Raw genomic sequence first — 16,160 nt, forward strand, 5'->3', positions numbered from 1 at the left:
GCCATCACTTGAGGGAACTGCCCCAGTCTGCCTTGTGCCTCAGTCTGCCTTGTGGAGTGGACTGGCCCTGCCAACCATGTGATAAGACATTGCTCTCATTCTGTAAGAGGGACTTTTCAGAGCTGGAGTCTCCAGGGGTAGTAAGTGTAGGGGTACAGGCATATATGTGCAGTGTATGAGCGCATGTAAGGAGTGACAATTGGAAACTGCTCCTGCTATTCTGCCATGTTTGATAGTACCTGAAACCCATGGACTTTTAAAACAATGCTGATTATTTAGTGTGCCTACATGCAGTAATTTTGTGTGTGTGATATGTTTGAAGGGGATGGCATTCCCTGTGGACCTGCTGGATAACTACAGTCATGAAGATCTGGAGAGTTCTGCCGAAGATTATCTGTCTGACCTTCGGTGTGGTGATCCAGAAAACCCAGAGTTCCTGTCTCTCGTTAATAATGTCAAAGTAAGAGTCAAGCTCATTCAGTGACCTTGTATTATCTTTCTGTTAACAGTGGACCATTATAAAATTAGATGGCACTTAGAAGTCCATTTTCCCAAACCTTGCCCTCCTCTCCCATATATGACTTGCCAGATGATGGTGAGGATATGTGGTCTGGGATTGTGTGTACTGTGTTCCTGAGGACATTGAAGGCTCCGTTGTCTCCTCTTTACCAAGAGACCACATCACAGGCAAATAAAATGGACACTACCACCCACCGACCCACCCCAAAAGTCCCTGGTTTCTTGATACCATTGCTTTTAATGTCCAACTTTTTGCTGTTTGTCTTTCACCACAGATGGCCTGTAGATCACTTTTTAAACCTTTGGCTAACTTTTCAAAATGTTTCAAATGCTACTCAATAAATGACAGAAAAGGCAAGTGATGAACAATGGCTTTTATCCTAAACATCTGTAAATCACTGCTTTGTCATTGGAAGCGCCCTCTGCTTTTGCAAGTACCCCTTCTACTCTTGCAATGCACCTGCAACAACAGAGCTGTGCTTTGCAAAAGTTTAGGATACAAGCCAATCATGGTGGTGGTATAACAACATTGGGTAAGTGTAAATACTGGTACCACTGCAGAATAAATTAAATGGGCTTGTAGGAGCAAAACCAAATTGTATGCAGCTGCCTAATGCAGTTGATTAATTGTATGCAGTTCGACTCTTAGCAATAAGCACTCATTAAATTACAGGGCTAAAACTTCTCACTGCTTGATTCTGACTGTGAGTCCTTGGTAAATGGATACATAGCACAAACCACGAAAGGGCCAGGGGTTGGCTGCTTTTCTGTTTTGACTGTTTAGTGCTGAGAAGGGAACAACTGAAATGATTGTTTCCTCTGCAGCATATTTGAATGCAAAACATAACCAAAAAAAACAACAAAACTCAATTGAAACATGACTACCTTTTTTCCTTCCCTTCCAGATCCCAATCCGTTTATCAACAGTCGGCTTTGTTCCCCTTTATGGTGGTGAAGAGAGACACAAAGTTCTTGCTTTATTTGCACCAGAGGATTCACTCACAGGTCTTGCTTCAAAACTCTGCTTTCCTTACTGTAGTTTTCTGCTCTTGCTGTGCCTAATGTTTATTTGGCCTTTGTCCGGAGATCTAAAGCACCCAGCTTCAGTTGTCTCTCTAGCTATCCTAGCTCTCAAGCCAACTCTAGGAGGAAGGTTGGCAAGAAGGCCCCCCCCCCCATTTCTCTGTCAGTGTTTACACAGAAAATACATGTAAAAATGTGCACTCATATAACCAAGTATGCTTGACATAATTAAGGTTAACAACATTAATACACACTAACGTTATACTCTCCTTTTTCATTCAAGCTGTTGCCCTCTTCCTTGCTGATCAGTGGTGGACTATTGATGATATTTTGAGAACATCTGTTCCTTCAAGAGAAGGACTTTGGCGCGTAAGTTATATTATTTGAATTAAGCTCTCTGACTCAACAGGTTATTTAATTCAGGTAGAGTATTCCATGTATTCAGAATGTAGAATTTATACTTATTTGAATGTGTTGTCTAGACACATGTAGTGCTTTGACAACTCTGATTATGGTGTGCTGTAAATTTCTTGCATTTGAGTGCCTCATGGTGTTGGCTCTGACTGTAAACTTGTTTAAACTGCAAATTTCATTTGGCTTAATTGACCTGGCTTTATCACAGGGAGCCTTGGGATTGAGTTTTATGGGAAATGGCAGCACCCTGCACATGCCCGATCTCATCTGATCTTGGAAGTTAAGCAGGGTCAGTCCTGGTTAGTACTTGGATGGGAGACCGCCTGAGAATACCGGGTGCTGTAGGCTTATACCATAGTCTTTCGAGACTGAAGGTGGCCAACCATTCATCTCTCCCAAAACTACAACATGATTTCTTGCAAGAACTTAATAATAGTTAAACCACTTCATATTAGAACCACCTGTTCTAAGTGTAGGTATGTCCAATGGAGTTTTCATCCAGTGCTTGATTTTATGGTACTCAAGCTACATTTTCTCAAAAATATCCTCTAAGTACTTGGCCATTTTGGAATGAAGTGTTTTCCCTATTACCAGCATCTGTCATACTCTTCTTTGTATTACATAGGTGAAGACGACTGGGGAGAGAGTGGCTCTCTATGTGCTAAATAGAATAATTTATCGCAAACAAGAAATTGAGAAGAATGAGTTCCCGTTCCTTTGTCATGGTAGCCATGATCATGCTAAGATTCTGTGGAAGAAAGGAGAGGCAATTGGCTTTTATTCTGTTAAGCTTCCAGGTAAGGCTGTCCTTTCAAAACACTTACAAAAGACATTTAATGTGAGATGGGGAGCAAAATGAGTCTTTTCACTACTAGAACTCCTTTCTCTGTAATTCTTCTGCATATTTAAGGGGGCAAGAGTGGCAGCAGGTGAATGCTTTTCTAGGACACAGTGGTGAAACAGTAACATGTCGGACATTTCTCATTGGTCATCAATGAGAATTTCTCATTCTCATTGATGTATAGAATACATCAGTGATGGCCAGACTTGCTTTATGTAACAGCCACATATGATAAACTTTAGATGTGTTAGAGCCACATTATGTAAGAAGCATTTAAATTCTTAAATGTATTTACTCACCATGAACTTTAAACTTGTGTTTTAATCCAATGGACTCTCAGTTTATACCTGGTAAATAATTATGAAGCTTGAATATATATTTACCATTCATATTGTGATGCAAAAAGGAGCTCACCTAACGTATTTCAGTGAGCCACAAATTATATGTCAAAGAGCTGCATGAGGCTTGGGTTGAGACATCCCTGCAGTATACTTTGCCTCTTTAGGTTCCCTAGTTACAGCCACTATCTTTGCCTTTCGCTCAGATAGTTTCTTGCCTGCCCTTTCAGGCCACTAGAGACGAATTAGTAGTTCAGTTCAGGTGGGGTATGTCTGTCTGTGATGATTGTTTCTTCAGGCATATCATGAACCTCTTTTCAGTCTTCACCTCCTCCTGGGTGATACACTTAATTAGGGGTCTTCTACCTGAAAAGTCTGTACCTAAGCTAAAGAGGTATCCATTTTCCTCCAGTATTGCTGATACACTTGGAGAGGAACTCAGTCCTTGGCAAGTATGTTGTAGTGCAGGTAGATGTGCCAGCTGCCATCTCGGTTGCTTCCCTGCCACTACTGTTCACATTTATACTGCAAAAGAACAAAGGGAAGGATAAATAAAAATTCAATTAATGGGTAACCAAGAGGTCTGGTGCAGACCTATGATTCAGCTTCCTTTCTCTTTTCCATTGTAAACCAATGGTGCAGTTTTCTATTGTTTTAAAAATGAAATATCTCTTTAAAGATTTATTCTAACACACTGGCCAAACAAGTGTGTAAAGAATGCTTGCAGGAACATCGTAGAGTCATGGTAGTTGTTTTCATTGAACTGAATGGATTAATTTCTAGGGAAACTGGTTGCCAAGTGCAACACATTGTATGGTGTTGACGACTGTTGGAAACTTGATATTTGGCCAGATGGGCGTCTGACTTGCCAGGTCCTGAGGGAAGCAACAAGCAGATGGCACTAGTTGCAGTGGTGTGGTTTTTTATTTTCTATACATTTTTAATAAATATTTTGGACCTGTGAATTGCAAACCAGAGTTTCTATTTTGTATGCCGTTTTAGGAAATTGTGTCCATTTTTGGGTTGTGATGCTCCTTCATGGCTAGAGGAGATTCTTAGAAAATTACCTGCCTCCCTCGCCCCATATATACAAGAGCCTGGAAATTAAGATGCAGGAGGAGGACATTTTGGACAAAATGCACTTCTGGTTTACCTTTCCTAACAGCAACCCAAACTTGTCATCTGAGATTCTGCTTTCACCCCTCTCTTTTCTGTAGTAGGAAAAAGCTAACCGTAGGCACTGTCAAGGCTGGATTAAAGAAATATTTTAAATACAATTTGAATCTGAAAGACAGAAGTAAAGCAATGAAGAAGGTTCATGTTGGGGTTGGCCACTTGCTGAGGTCCCATGACTATCAGAGGGTCCACCTAACCAGGTTGACTCCTTGGTGCTGAGGGTTCAGTCAAGGAAATGATGCTCATTGCACTCAATGGGGAGGGGGTGCCATCAGAGGTCCAGGGCAGGACATTGCCTTGGAATCCCCAACAACATGGCACAAGCAGTGATTCAAAGCGAAGTCTGTCTCTAAGCCGGTTTGAAAAGACAGTTTAAAAATAAAAGTATTTCTTCATAATACTTAAAGTATTATAAAGTATGCATAAGAGACGGGAAATTGATGGGAAATGTGAAGGGTGGAGTGAAAAGATTGCATGTTTCTTTATTTGATTTTTGACAACTGTTTTGGGTGCATCAAGAGGAAGGAGGAGATCCTAGAGCTACTAATCAGTCCCGATGTTATGATTTCAGGGAGCATGTGTAGTGCCTTTCTGACACAGAGCTACCAACTTCCAGTCCTGGACACCATGTTTGTGAGAAAGAAACACCGGGGGAAGGATTTTGGGCTGCTGATGTTAGAAGACTTTGTGGACTCTTTTACAGAAGACACACTTGGCCTGCGGTTCCCACTGACTTCTTTTATGCATGCTGGTAAGCCCTTCAGTTTAATGGCTTCATTGAAAATTACCTTTTTAAATTTTAGAACATCTTTTTGTTTATTAATGGTAAGCTCTGCATGGTGTGGTAGGGAAAGCCCTTCTCTGAAACCCTGGAGAGCCACTGCTGGTCACTGTAGGCATCACTGAGCTGACTGGATCAATGGTCAGACTCTGGTATAAAGCAGCTTCCTAGGTAACCCTCTAAGTAGTGTGCAGCTGTCAACTCCACACCTCCCCCACCCTCTCTTGTCTTCTGCAGTTACTTCTGTGATTTCCACTCTTTGGAGCCTTGGTAGCAAGATGGCTTTCTGAGGAGTTGGAATGTTTGGTGTATATAATCATAGTTTTTGTCTTTTGTACAACTTTTCTGCTTACGTCTGAATTTTCAAAATGGGGTAAGAATGAGATGTGTTAAGGTTAACTATACACACTTATGGGGTAGCATGATGGGGTACATAGATGGTTCTCCCCATAGCCATCAGTAAAACATTCCTTTTGCTTTACTTATTTTAGCTTTGATTGTATCACTATGTGTACATGTAGCCAGCCACAAGGAATTTGGATATTCAGTTCACTACAAAGCAGCTATATATGGAGAAAAATGGACACATCCTGCTGCTTTTTGGATTGTGACTCCTGTATGTGTCTGTCTTTTTTTGAACAGGCTAAATGACTGCTTTTCTCAGACTTGTCATATTCTAATTGCTTTTCTGTCACGCTGGTTTTATTTACAAGGTGACATATAAATTTTAATAATTATTAAATAATAGTATAAATAAATAAATTTCATTGCTAATCTCTTCTTGCTGAAAAGTTGTGTTTAATGGTACTGCTACATACTGCTTGGCTCTTTACATGAGCAAACCCTAGGTTGGTTGTGTCTGTGTTTAGCCAAGGCTGCTTTTAAGTGCACATGATATAACTAACCATGATGATTTACTATGGGAAAATGTTTTGCATACTATGAAAAGCTCCCAAGTTCTCTCATGCAGCAGGTAATTATGTAATTCATGTCTCTGCAGCTGCCCCTCAGCATAAGCACTACCTTAGGAAGTGGCTTTTCAGATGGGTACCATTTTCTAGCTGAAAATAAATATCCTAAAAATGTGTTGGGCATGTACAGATCCTATTCTGTTTGTATTTTTACCAGCTTGCCGGAAGTACTTTGCTAGGTACCCAGGGGATCATGATCTTCTGTGGGAAGTTGAAGGAGTGGGCCATTGGCACCAGAGAACACCAGTTGCCCGCATACTTCAGAGGGAAAATATCGTATCGCTAGGTATGGTGGCTTTGGAAAAACTGCTGGAAAACCTGCTGTTGTTACTATTACTTATTTGAAAGAGAAAGTATTTAAATGGGTGTGCATTTTTCTGAGAACAGAAGGTCCACAAAGAGGAAGCAGCGGTCCCCAGACTGAGGAGAGTTTTTTGAAGAGCACCATGGACCACAGCACATCAAAAGATCAAACACCTGAGCCCAGTGAAACACAGCTGAGTGTAGGTACACACAGTGCCTTCTCTGTATTGTTCAGAATTTTGTCTGCAATTTTAAAAAGCCTATTACACCTGTATCCCACTTTCTTCCATTATGAAACCCAAGTGGCATAAATGGGGCAGTTATCTGTCCAGATGCTGACCTGCTCTAGAGATGCTTTGATTTAGCATCTCAGACCATGCCACACCACCACTTTTTAAAGTGCTACCTGGCTCTAATTTTATTTCATTTCTGAGAATTTTTACCAAAATGGAAAAATAGGGAACTATAAAGTGATTTTGTTGAGTTTCTTCCCTGCCCCAAACTCCTTCTGGTGATTATTTGTTAATGATGTATAGTGTTGAAAACTGGTTCTCAAAGAATATGCTGCCACTGTTTGAGATGTGCACATGTGTCTTGGATGGCACAGGTCCAATCTAATTCACTCAGAGGTGCTTGCGAGAGAAGCAGAGTACCATGGGTACTGAAGTCTTTCCCTCAGACAGCAGATTGAGAGTGTTGTATATATGAGAGACAGTGCAAATTATCTCCATTGATTGCTCATAAATGAAGCAATTGGCTGTTGCAGCTTGTACTCTTGCAGTGGAGTTTTGACCTGTCTGTGGTATGTAGCAAATGCAGGGGAGGGTAGCAATATTGATCATTTCAAGTCATGCAGCGCTCCACAGATGGTAGGGAAAAGCACGGCTTCCTCCTTCCCATAGCCTAAAGTGAGAGGATTGTTCCTACAGGGCTTTTATGTTATTGTGTACCCAGCTTTGCTCGTGAGTATCATATGCTGTTACCACAAATAATGTAGCCACTGTACTATTTAAGTTCATCCTGATGACTTTACCCTTAACGCGACTCCCTGACCTATAAGCAAATGTCCTCTTCAGAAGAGGGGAGCTTTCATACAGGAAATTCTTTAAGGGTAGCAAGAGTCTGTATAGAAGAAAAGGACACTTGCTCCTTCTCTTTCCAGTTGCTGTAGGCATCTTCTACTTTCTAATTTGTCCCTTTCCTTCAGTTTGCAACAGTGGCGTAGCTAAGGGGGTGCAGGGGGTAGCAGTTGCACCAGGTATCAAACTTTAAGGGGGCAACAAGTTGAGCATGGCACTAGTGACCAAAACTGGGAAAATCTTGGTATATATGATTAATACCATCATGTTATATATCATTGGAAAGGTAATTTAATGTAGAATGCAATGAAACAAACCCCGCTGGAATATCTGCATTCCATCAAAAGTGATGGCTAGTTAACCAGACAATGAAAACACAATTGCCTTGTAGAACAAAAAGTGGATTTTCTTAACTCAAAACCGACCTATGAGACTGATTGTTGTTCAAGAGGTGCCCCTGTTATATTTAGCAAGAGAAGAATAACCATCCCTGTTCACCCCAATACAGTGTCCTGAATCTATCAGGGGCACACTTTTTATTTATTTACTTAATTTGATTTTGTCGGGGGCTACAAATTTTCTTTGACCTCAGATAGCAGGCAGATGCCTTTTCACTTTGAAAAAGCCCAGATGTGACGTCACTTCCAGGGCAACATTTTGAACTTGGCACCGGGCTACACAATCATTAGCTACATCACTAATTTGCACCTCCACCTTCCAGCCTTGGCATCTCTCATTTTGCACTCCTTTATATGGAGGGTCCATTATAACCTACAGCTGTGGGGCACTTCTTAGGCATTCTATGAAGAAGGGTGAGACAGTAGCTCTGGTGTATTCTGAGTTTTAATTGAGATCCAAGATGTTTCACATAAGCAGTGAAGGACGTTTAACTTTACAGCAGCAAATTCACATGGATGACTGAGTAATAATTACAAAGGGAAAACATTCCCAGTGAGAGTAATGAACTAGAACAGAGATATAGCTCCAAAGCTCTAATCTTCAGTTACGTATGTTTTGCTTGTCAACCCTTGGTGTTCTCTTCTTCTAGGTTGAGTCTCGTAGAAACAAAGATGGCTTAGATGTATGTGAAGGGACTTCTGAAGGTAAACAGTCCAACCCCTCTCATTTTCCAACAACCTACTTTATCACCTTTTAACCTTTTTGTGCTTCACTTCAATTATGAGTGCCTCTGCACAGAGATGATACAATGCCAAACTAAGAATTTTCAAGACTGTGGACTACGGGCAAGAAGGGGTTCTCTCAAACCTATTTTCTTCAGGCGAGCAATAAGAAACTTGGTATGCTGCCTGCTATTCTGATCTCTGTATTCTTAGTTTTGAGGAATACAGAATGCCCAAGTGATAGCTTTATCGTAGGACCATCTGCCTCTTGCTTTCTCTTCTGGCTTTTTTAGCTCTTGTTGCATTTGTTTCAGAGAATTCACACATGCTTTTTAACACTGGAGCCTGCACATTTTCATGATGTCTTCTCTATGAACACACTTGTTGTTGTTAACAATATTTATATATTGTCTTTGAACAAAAAAGTTCACAAAGCGGTTTACAGAAAAAATAAAAATGACCGAACAGTCTAAAGAAGTTCGATTCAACAAAACCGAACAGGATACTATGATTTCTTGATGCCAGCACCAAATTTTTAGATGCTCACACAAACTTTTAAAAATATTTATTACAAAATAATTACAAAAATAATTTGTAGGCACTGATGATGCAGTTTTGGGGGCAGTCAGGTAAGCAGACTTTGTTTCAAGCTCTGATACTATTTGAATACAAATATTTTGCTTATGTTCCCGCTCCCCCCCCCATCCTTTAGAACTTAATGCTACACTGGTTCCTACAAGAACACGAAGCAATCATCTGAAACGTCCCAAATTGGGGAAAAGGATCCAAGAACCTGAAATTCCGGAAGGTGAAGATGTCAGCATTTCTCAAACATCCGAAAACCGGTATGCTGCTGATGTATTTCAGTACTATCAGAAATGTGGAGAACTTGAAAATGTGCTAGGTTTCATGCTGGTCCTTGACTTGAGGACTCATTTGTACAAGGGAATGGCTTATGCACTTGCACAGTTGTCAACTGTGCATCAAAATCATCATCATACATTATGGAACTGGGCTTTCAACCTCAGTGACATCCGGTAAAAAATTAATGCAGGGCTGTCAATAAACCTCTTTCTTGTTTTCATTTTTGTGTTTTTAAACTTCTTAAATAATTTTTTGTGGATTAGTTTATTCAGGCAACTGACTGTACAAATATATTTAATTAACCAAAATGAAATATATGCCATTTTGCAGACATTGCAGTGGCTGTGAACGTAATAAATGCTCCTGCTGAGTGGTAGAAGAAAAAGTCTAAGACCTCCTCTTTCAGTAATGTCACAGCTAGCTGTGATGGATATTGGTGATTTAGAAATATATAAAATAGACTGCGAGGGGAACCGAGTCCAATTGGGTCTATTAGACTGGGGAAAGGGGGTCAACCCTTCTCTCTCCACTCCCTGTTTTCCCAATGCCAGTGGCCTTCCCCAATTGGCTACTTGCCCCTTTGAGGATAAGTTATGGCTACATGCACGTTTTTTCTAATGGTGCAGGGGTGGGATTTACAGTGGTGAAAAATGGAGCAGGGGAAAAGAGAGGGAAAAATTTCCCTCTCTTCCAACAGTGTGGTCCTGATAGTATTTTGTGTGTGTATGTCCCCAAAGTGGCATATGTGAAGGGATGGGAAATTTGATTATAGATCTCGTTAGTTATCCTCTTTGGCCCTCACAGTCTACATGTACTGATTAAAGTTTGCAGTCCTAATTTTCACTTTAAGAATTTTCATTCTTAGCTTACTCTTGGTAAGCGTAGTTAATTTTGTTAGAAAGTAGTAGAGTAGTTGAGATACATAGAATTCACACCATTTTCTGTCATGGGCCTTCATGGGATGGGAGCTAGACATTTAAGGGCATAAATGCCAAAATAAAAAATTCAAGATAGAGGACTTTCTGGGTCTCACGGTTTGGGCTTGTCTCTACATTACACTAATTGATTACTTATTGTCAGGTTATAGTACTTTTTCTTCTTTCCTTTTAGTTAATATACACTAATAGTATGTGTTTCTGTATTGCATAGATCTTGGTCAATATTTTACATTGACTTCTTTTTCTTTCTGCTGCACAGACTAGAACCTGTTCTGCGTGTATCAGAAAGTTCAGAAGAACCACCAGATGAGATGGAAGGGAGCGAAGAAGAGATATTTGTTGAAAATCAAAAACCACCAGTGCAGGAGACACCACTGCTGTGTCCTCTGTCTGAGAAGCAAGATGAAAAAGAGGTGGTGATTGATTATTCTGTTTAGATGAAACCCTGTTTTGGCAACACTTTTCATATAAGTCATGGATGCAGTTGCTTTGAATAGACAGAAGCAGAGCAAAAGCAATGTATGAGCTGTGAAAAGGGTTCAGAGAACTTTCTTATACGGATGGATCCATTATTATAGTTCCAGTTCATAAATTTCTGTCCTGAGGAGGACTGAAATATGCCTGTTGCTGGATCATATACTTGCATCCCTCCCTGTCATACTGAGTAGAAAAGTAAAGAAATGGCCTTCTGTGTGCCCTGTGTCACTGTTGAGTCGAATTTAGTTGTTACTAAGACATAAGTAGCCATAACTATGAACTATTTTATTGTATCCATATCATTTTAGGAAGCTGATGTAGAGCCTCTCAATGGAGAACTAACTGAAGATGCTATCAAGGTGTCCATAGTGACAGAAGGGGAAACGACAAGTGAAGTTATGGACGGCGACTCAAAGTTGCAGTCAGACAATCTGGAGGAAACAACATTAACCTTACTTGTTCCACTAATCCTTGATTCTTCAGTAAAATCAACAGAAGACAGTGATGACAATGTGTCCGATAAGGTGAGGAACATGCAAGGGCAAAAAAAAAAAAAAATCTTTTCCATGCTGACACATGAGGGAAAGATATGTTAGAATTTCATTGATAAAACTGTACCTAATTATGTACAGGAAGCTCTACTCAATACTACCACAGATCTTGGTGTCTGTATTTCAGTTTCCACAGCATTCTATAACTGGGGTGATCTCCCCATGGTAATTTCTGAAGAGGAGGGGAGTGTTCATGATAATGTCAACAGATCTATTGCTTCATTGCCCAAGTGTGCAAAGACCAAGAGTAAATGGACTGACTGTGCCTTGTTGTGAACGAGATATTGTGGTATTCAGTTCACTTGGTTTCACTAAGTGGTGCATTGAGCAATTTTCCCTTAGTTTCCCTTCTGTAGAATGGCAGTAAGGATCTATGTTACTATTGTACATAAGACTATTATGAGGGTGAACAACACCATGGGTATCTGCAGGGGATCTGTTCCCAGGCCTCCCTATGGAAACTAAACCCATGGATATTAATAAGCTCCATGGGGGAGATCAGAGGACCTCTGGATCTGACTGGAAGTGCCTTCCAGTTATGTCCAGTGGTGTTCTGAGGTGTAGGGAGGCTCCGCACACCTCTGAAAGTCTCCCAGAGAATTCTGAGAGGCACATCTGGTTGTTTTTTTTACAAACTGGAAGTGCTTCTCAAAAGCCTCCAGAAGGCCTTCTGAGTGGACCTGAGGCCTCAGCTCAGAACACCTCCCAGACGTGACTTGAAGAGTCTTCCAGTTACATCCGGGGAGGTTCAGTGTGGCCCTTCAGACATGGGTTGTGACCTGTGGTGTCAAATCTGCAGGTCCTGAACCTGTGGATAAGGAGGGCCAACGTGTATAAAAACACTCTGCAAATGAAAAGAATAATTGCAGGATAATTGTGTTTGGGTTTTTTCCTCAGGTTGAGAACATGGCAGATTCAGAAATGCCTCCAGAAGAGGACCAAGTAGCAGCACAAAAGAAAAGAGCACTAGTTCAAAATGCATCTCTTCTTGCATCAGCAGACAAGGAAGAACCCCCCAATAATGGCCTTTCTAACTCTGTTGCAACTGAGGCTCCAGAAGACACCATCTCTGAGAATGTGTCACCCAATACTACCTCTTCCCTGGAAGAGCAAAGTGAGGAGGGAGGATCTGACTCACCCGAGGCCCCTGTTGTTCTGGGCCAGGGCTCTTTGGTGATGGTTGAACTGGAGGACATCTCATACCAGCAGCACACAGAGGGGCAGAAGAACCAACTGGATGAACAGTCTGAAGAGTCAGCTGAGCCAGCGTCGGAGAGAGCTCCAGATAGCAGCTCAGAGGAGGCAGAAATAGAGGTACCCATAGTGGACAGGCGGACCTTGCGAAGAAAGGCCAAAGGATACAAAGGACCACCCAAGAAGAAAGGGAAGCTAATTTAAAAAGTGAACTGCTGCCATCCAGTTGGAACAATTACTGTGTTGTTTTTTTAATAGGCTATTTAAAAACTACATGGAACATGACGAACACACATATGTTCAGACACTGGAATTGCCCCTTTTTTCCCTGTTCTGTTATACATTTCATGTTCTTAACCACTATATAAGGAGACGCAAATTGGGTAATGGAAGTAAATGTCCAGTCTTGCTAAATAATAAAGTAGAAGAACCTACTTAGTGCAGTGTGTTAGATGTAATATCTTTGTGTCAGCCACATTTTGATGTTTAGAGAGGCCAAATGCTTCACCTGGCAACGTAATTGCTTAAATCATCTGATCTCTATTTGCAAGCCATGATTTATAATACTTGTTCCAATAGAAGTAGCTTGAATGGTTTCCATTGTTTGCTATCGTGTCAGGTATTTCTGTGGTTTCCAGAATGGTTTCTCTCATCTGACATGTCATTAGTCTGCTGCATGTTGTGAATGAGTTAAACATGCATCTTATGTGTATGAAAACTTCACAGGGTTTTAGAAGGAACAGAGGCTATGACTTCAGTTTTTTACCTTCGATCCAAATATAATTTTGCAATAAATTCAAATCCATTTTTTTGTTAGCAGAAATGCAAAATAGCTAACGGTATTTGTGTTGTGCTTGTCCTTACATCTTCAGTTCTTCATAGATAACTAGATTCAAACATTCATTAAATTGTACATGCTCCCAACTGTGGATCAGCTCTTAGTTTATATTGGAGGCCTCTGATCTCTTGGCTGTGAGTAAAGTGGCTTGTTTGCACAGATGACTCTCCTAGTATAGTGGCTAGAAAACTGGGCATAATTTTAAAAGAACTATCGTAGCAAACAAAGTCTCAGATTTATACAGTTACATCTTTTATAAGTAGCAGCAATTAGTCAGGTTCATAAAGAATGTTAAAATTGAAGTAACTTTTTTAGTATATATTAATAAAAGGTTCACTTGAATAGCTTCCAAAGATTTGTTTTTAACCTGCTAAGATTGGTCTACTATGGCTTTCAGGTTGTACAGACTTTCTGGGTATTTTCTATTAGCTAAGTTGATCCGACTGCTTTTTAAAAACTCTTTGGTTGACTTGCAAAATAAGTACTGTTGATTTAAAAAAGCATGTTGTAAGGAGCCTTGGATTTGAAGTGTATGAACTTGCTGAGATTTCTGGATTTTCAGGATATGGCATTTTTTGGAGTGTATGTGCAGAATTCTTTGTTTATAAGAAAATATATTCAAGTGAACCTTCAGCATTTCTAACATTGATTAAATACTTTTTATGAAGCACAGAAAAACCAGTTATGAATACCTACGGCTTGTCACTTGTAGTACTGTTTCTTTTTCCTTTTGTAAAACAAGAAACACCTTGACAACTTAAGAATGGTCTACCATTTGCTATGTTAGGATTGAAATTTTTGAGGGTGATGGCTTTAGATTAAAAATGTTATACATGGTGTTAAACATATATAGAATATGAATGTTTAGGTGTATTTGGGCTCGGTTTTAATAAAGAGTAAACATTTCATAGGACATTTAAGATTCTTGCAATGAATTAAAACTATGTGAAACTTCTGGATTCTGGATTGATGATAGTATTACACTGACATAGCACACGTAATGTGTTTCTCAAACAAGTGTTTGTCTTGCTGCATATAACACCACAGAACTGAGTGGAATTAACTCACTTCTTTATTATATAACTTAAATTGATTTCTACTGGCATCCATTTTCAAGCATTTTGTTCCAAGAGAGCTCATAGTCTCAACACCTTTCAGGGGCTTGCTACTATACCAGTCTTACTATCAGTGGCTTCTGTGCATATGAACTGGAATAATTCATAAGTGTGCTGTCAATTCAGAAAAAGGTTTACATGTCTGCAAAATCCTCGTGAGTTTATATGCATTTGATCAAGATAGGAGTGTGCTACAAATTAAACTTGGTCCATAGAGTTACCTCTGAATTGAGCCCAAGTGATGCCTGAGTTACATTCAATGCTGACCTGTTTGGAAGGGCTGTGTGTTGGTAATATGTACAGTTTATAAAGTGCAAGATCCACTGCTCAATTACATTACTCCACAACACTCCAAGTTCCTATCCACTAGATCCTTGTGATAACTTAAAATGCTCTCACTGTGGCACTAGTATAACATCAAATTGTTAAGAGTAAAGAATCATGTGTCAACACTGTTCTGAAGATCAGTTAACACAGGATGCCATTGATGGGTTTTGGAGAGGGCATTTTTTTGGTTGTTTTACTTAGCATTGATGATTAACGTAAAAGGTGTATTGTGCCAGCAAAAAAAGACACACCAGTTCTGCACTAAGATACATAACAAATCTGACTAAAATATACTGCGGAACATTGTATATTATTAAAGGCAGTATTATCATTGACTTTTGCTTAGCTGAAGGGCAGGACCTTAAGAATGTTAACTTGTAAACTTGACCTTTTTAGCTGTGTAGCTCTATTGAATTTCACTACTTGTTCAAATGTCTTACTGCGTACCTGCTTCTTCAATGATGTCAAGGTGTGTTCTACATCCCACACTCATCTTACCTTTTTTCAAAGGTTCTATTTCATGCTAAACTGTTTCACTGAATCTCACATGGAATATGTAAGCACTCACCTTGTTTTAGGAATAAAAACATTTTAGCTTGTGCTCAGATGCTGTTGCAGTTCTTCTTTTCTTTATGCTACCACAGATACATTCGCAGGACCCTTCTCACTAGACCTATCATTGCAACGCTAACACAAGCAATAAGTAGTTCAAGGTTTCAGTTCCATAATCCCATTTTCAGTATTGCTGTAGCATTCAGTCTTCAACAATTGTCATTAATATGGCATTAAGTGTTTTGTGGCTGTGGTACTGTTCATGAATCTCAATGTGATACTGTCCTAGTTTTACTGTCTTTCTGTTTGTCCCTTTTTAGTATATTTTTGTTTGATGTCCTTAAATAGTAATTAAAGTTATTTTATAATTTTCTTCCTGGTTTCAGTGGTCTGAAATCTTCTCTTCTAAACATTTAATCTTGCAGGATAGTCCATATTGCTTTTTCAAAACTCAGGTACCTAAGACTAGGACACAGTTGGTCCTGTAGGCTAACAGAATGGCCTGTGCTCCTGCTTGGTGAACTACCACTGGCTGGACTAATGTGGGGGACCAAAGGGGACTGTAAGTCCAGCTTGTGAAACTGGCACCTAGATTTCCCTTCTGGGAACTATATGATTAAAGGTTTTGCTCTAATGAACCTGAATGGTGGGATGACTACCCTTGGTCTAAGATCAGTCAATGGAATTTCCCCCTGTATCTAAATGAACCATGCTTGTAAAGGGTTATACTAACACCAA

The 16,160-nt window shown here is 39.9% G+C and overlaps 1 protein-coding gene and 1 pseudogene across 1 annotated transcript; both read left to right on the top strand.

The window, feature by feature from the left end:
- Positions 1-325: 325 nt before the first annotated feature.
- FAM169A (family with sequence similarity 169 member A) lies at positions 326-12,794 on the top strand. The gene is made up of 12 exons (XM_066615775.1): positions 326-460; positions 1,425-1,524; positions 1,826-1,911; positions 2,582-2,753; positions 4,883-5,062; positions 6,221-6,349; positions 6,454-6,566; positions 8,494-8,548; positions 9,279-9,411; positions 10,628-10,781; positions 11,154-11,369; positions 12,294-12,794. The coding sequence occupies exons 1-12, from the start codon at positions 326-328 to the stop codon at positions 12,792-12,794; spliced, it is 1,974 nt and encodes a 657-aa protein (XP_066471872.1).
- Positions 2,189-2,304, top strand: LOC136642883 (5S ribosomal RNA; annotated as a pseudogene).
- Positions 12,795-16,160: the final 3,366 nt, after the last annotated feature.

The sequence above is a fragment of the Tiliqua scincoides genome, chromosome 2 (assembly GCF_035046505.1).
Source record: "Tiliqua scincoides isolate rTilSci1 chromosome 2, rTilSci1.hap2, whole genome shotgun sequence".
NCBI classification, from domain to species: domain Eukaryota; kingdom Metazoa; phylum Chordata; class Lepidosauria; order Squamata; family Scincidae; genus Tiliqua; species Tiliqua scincoides.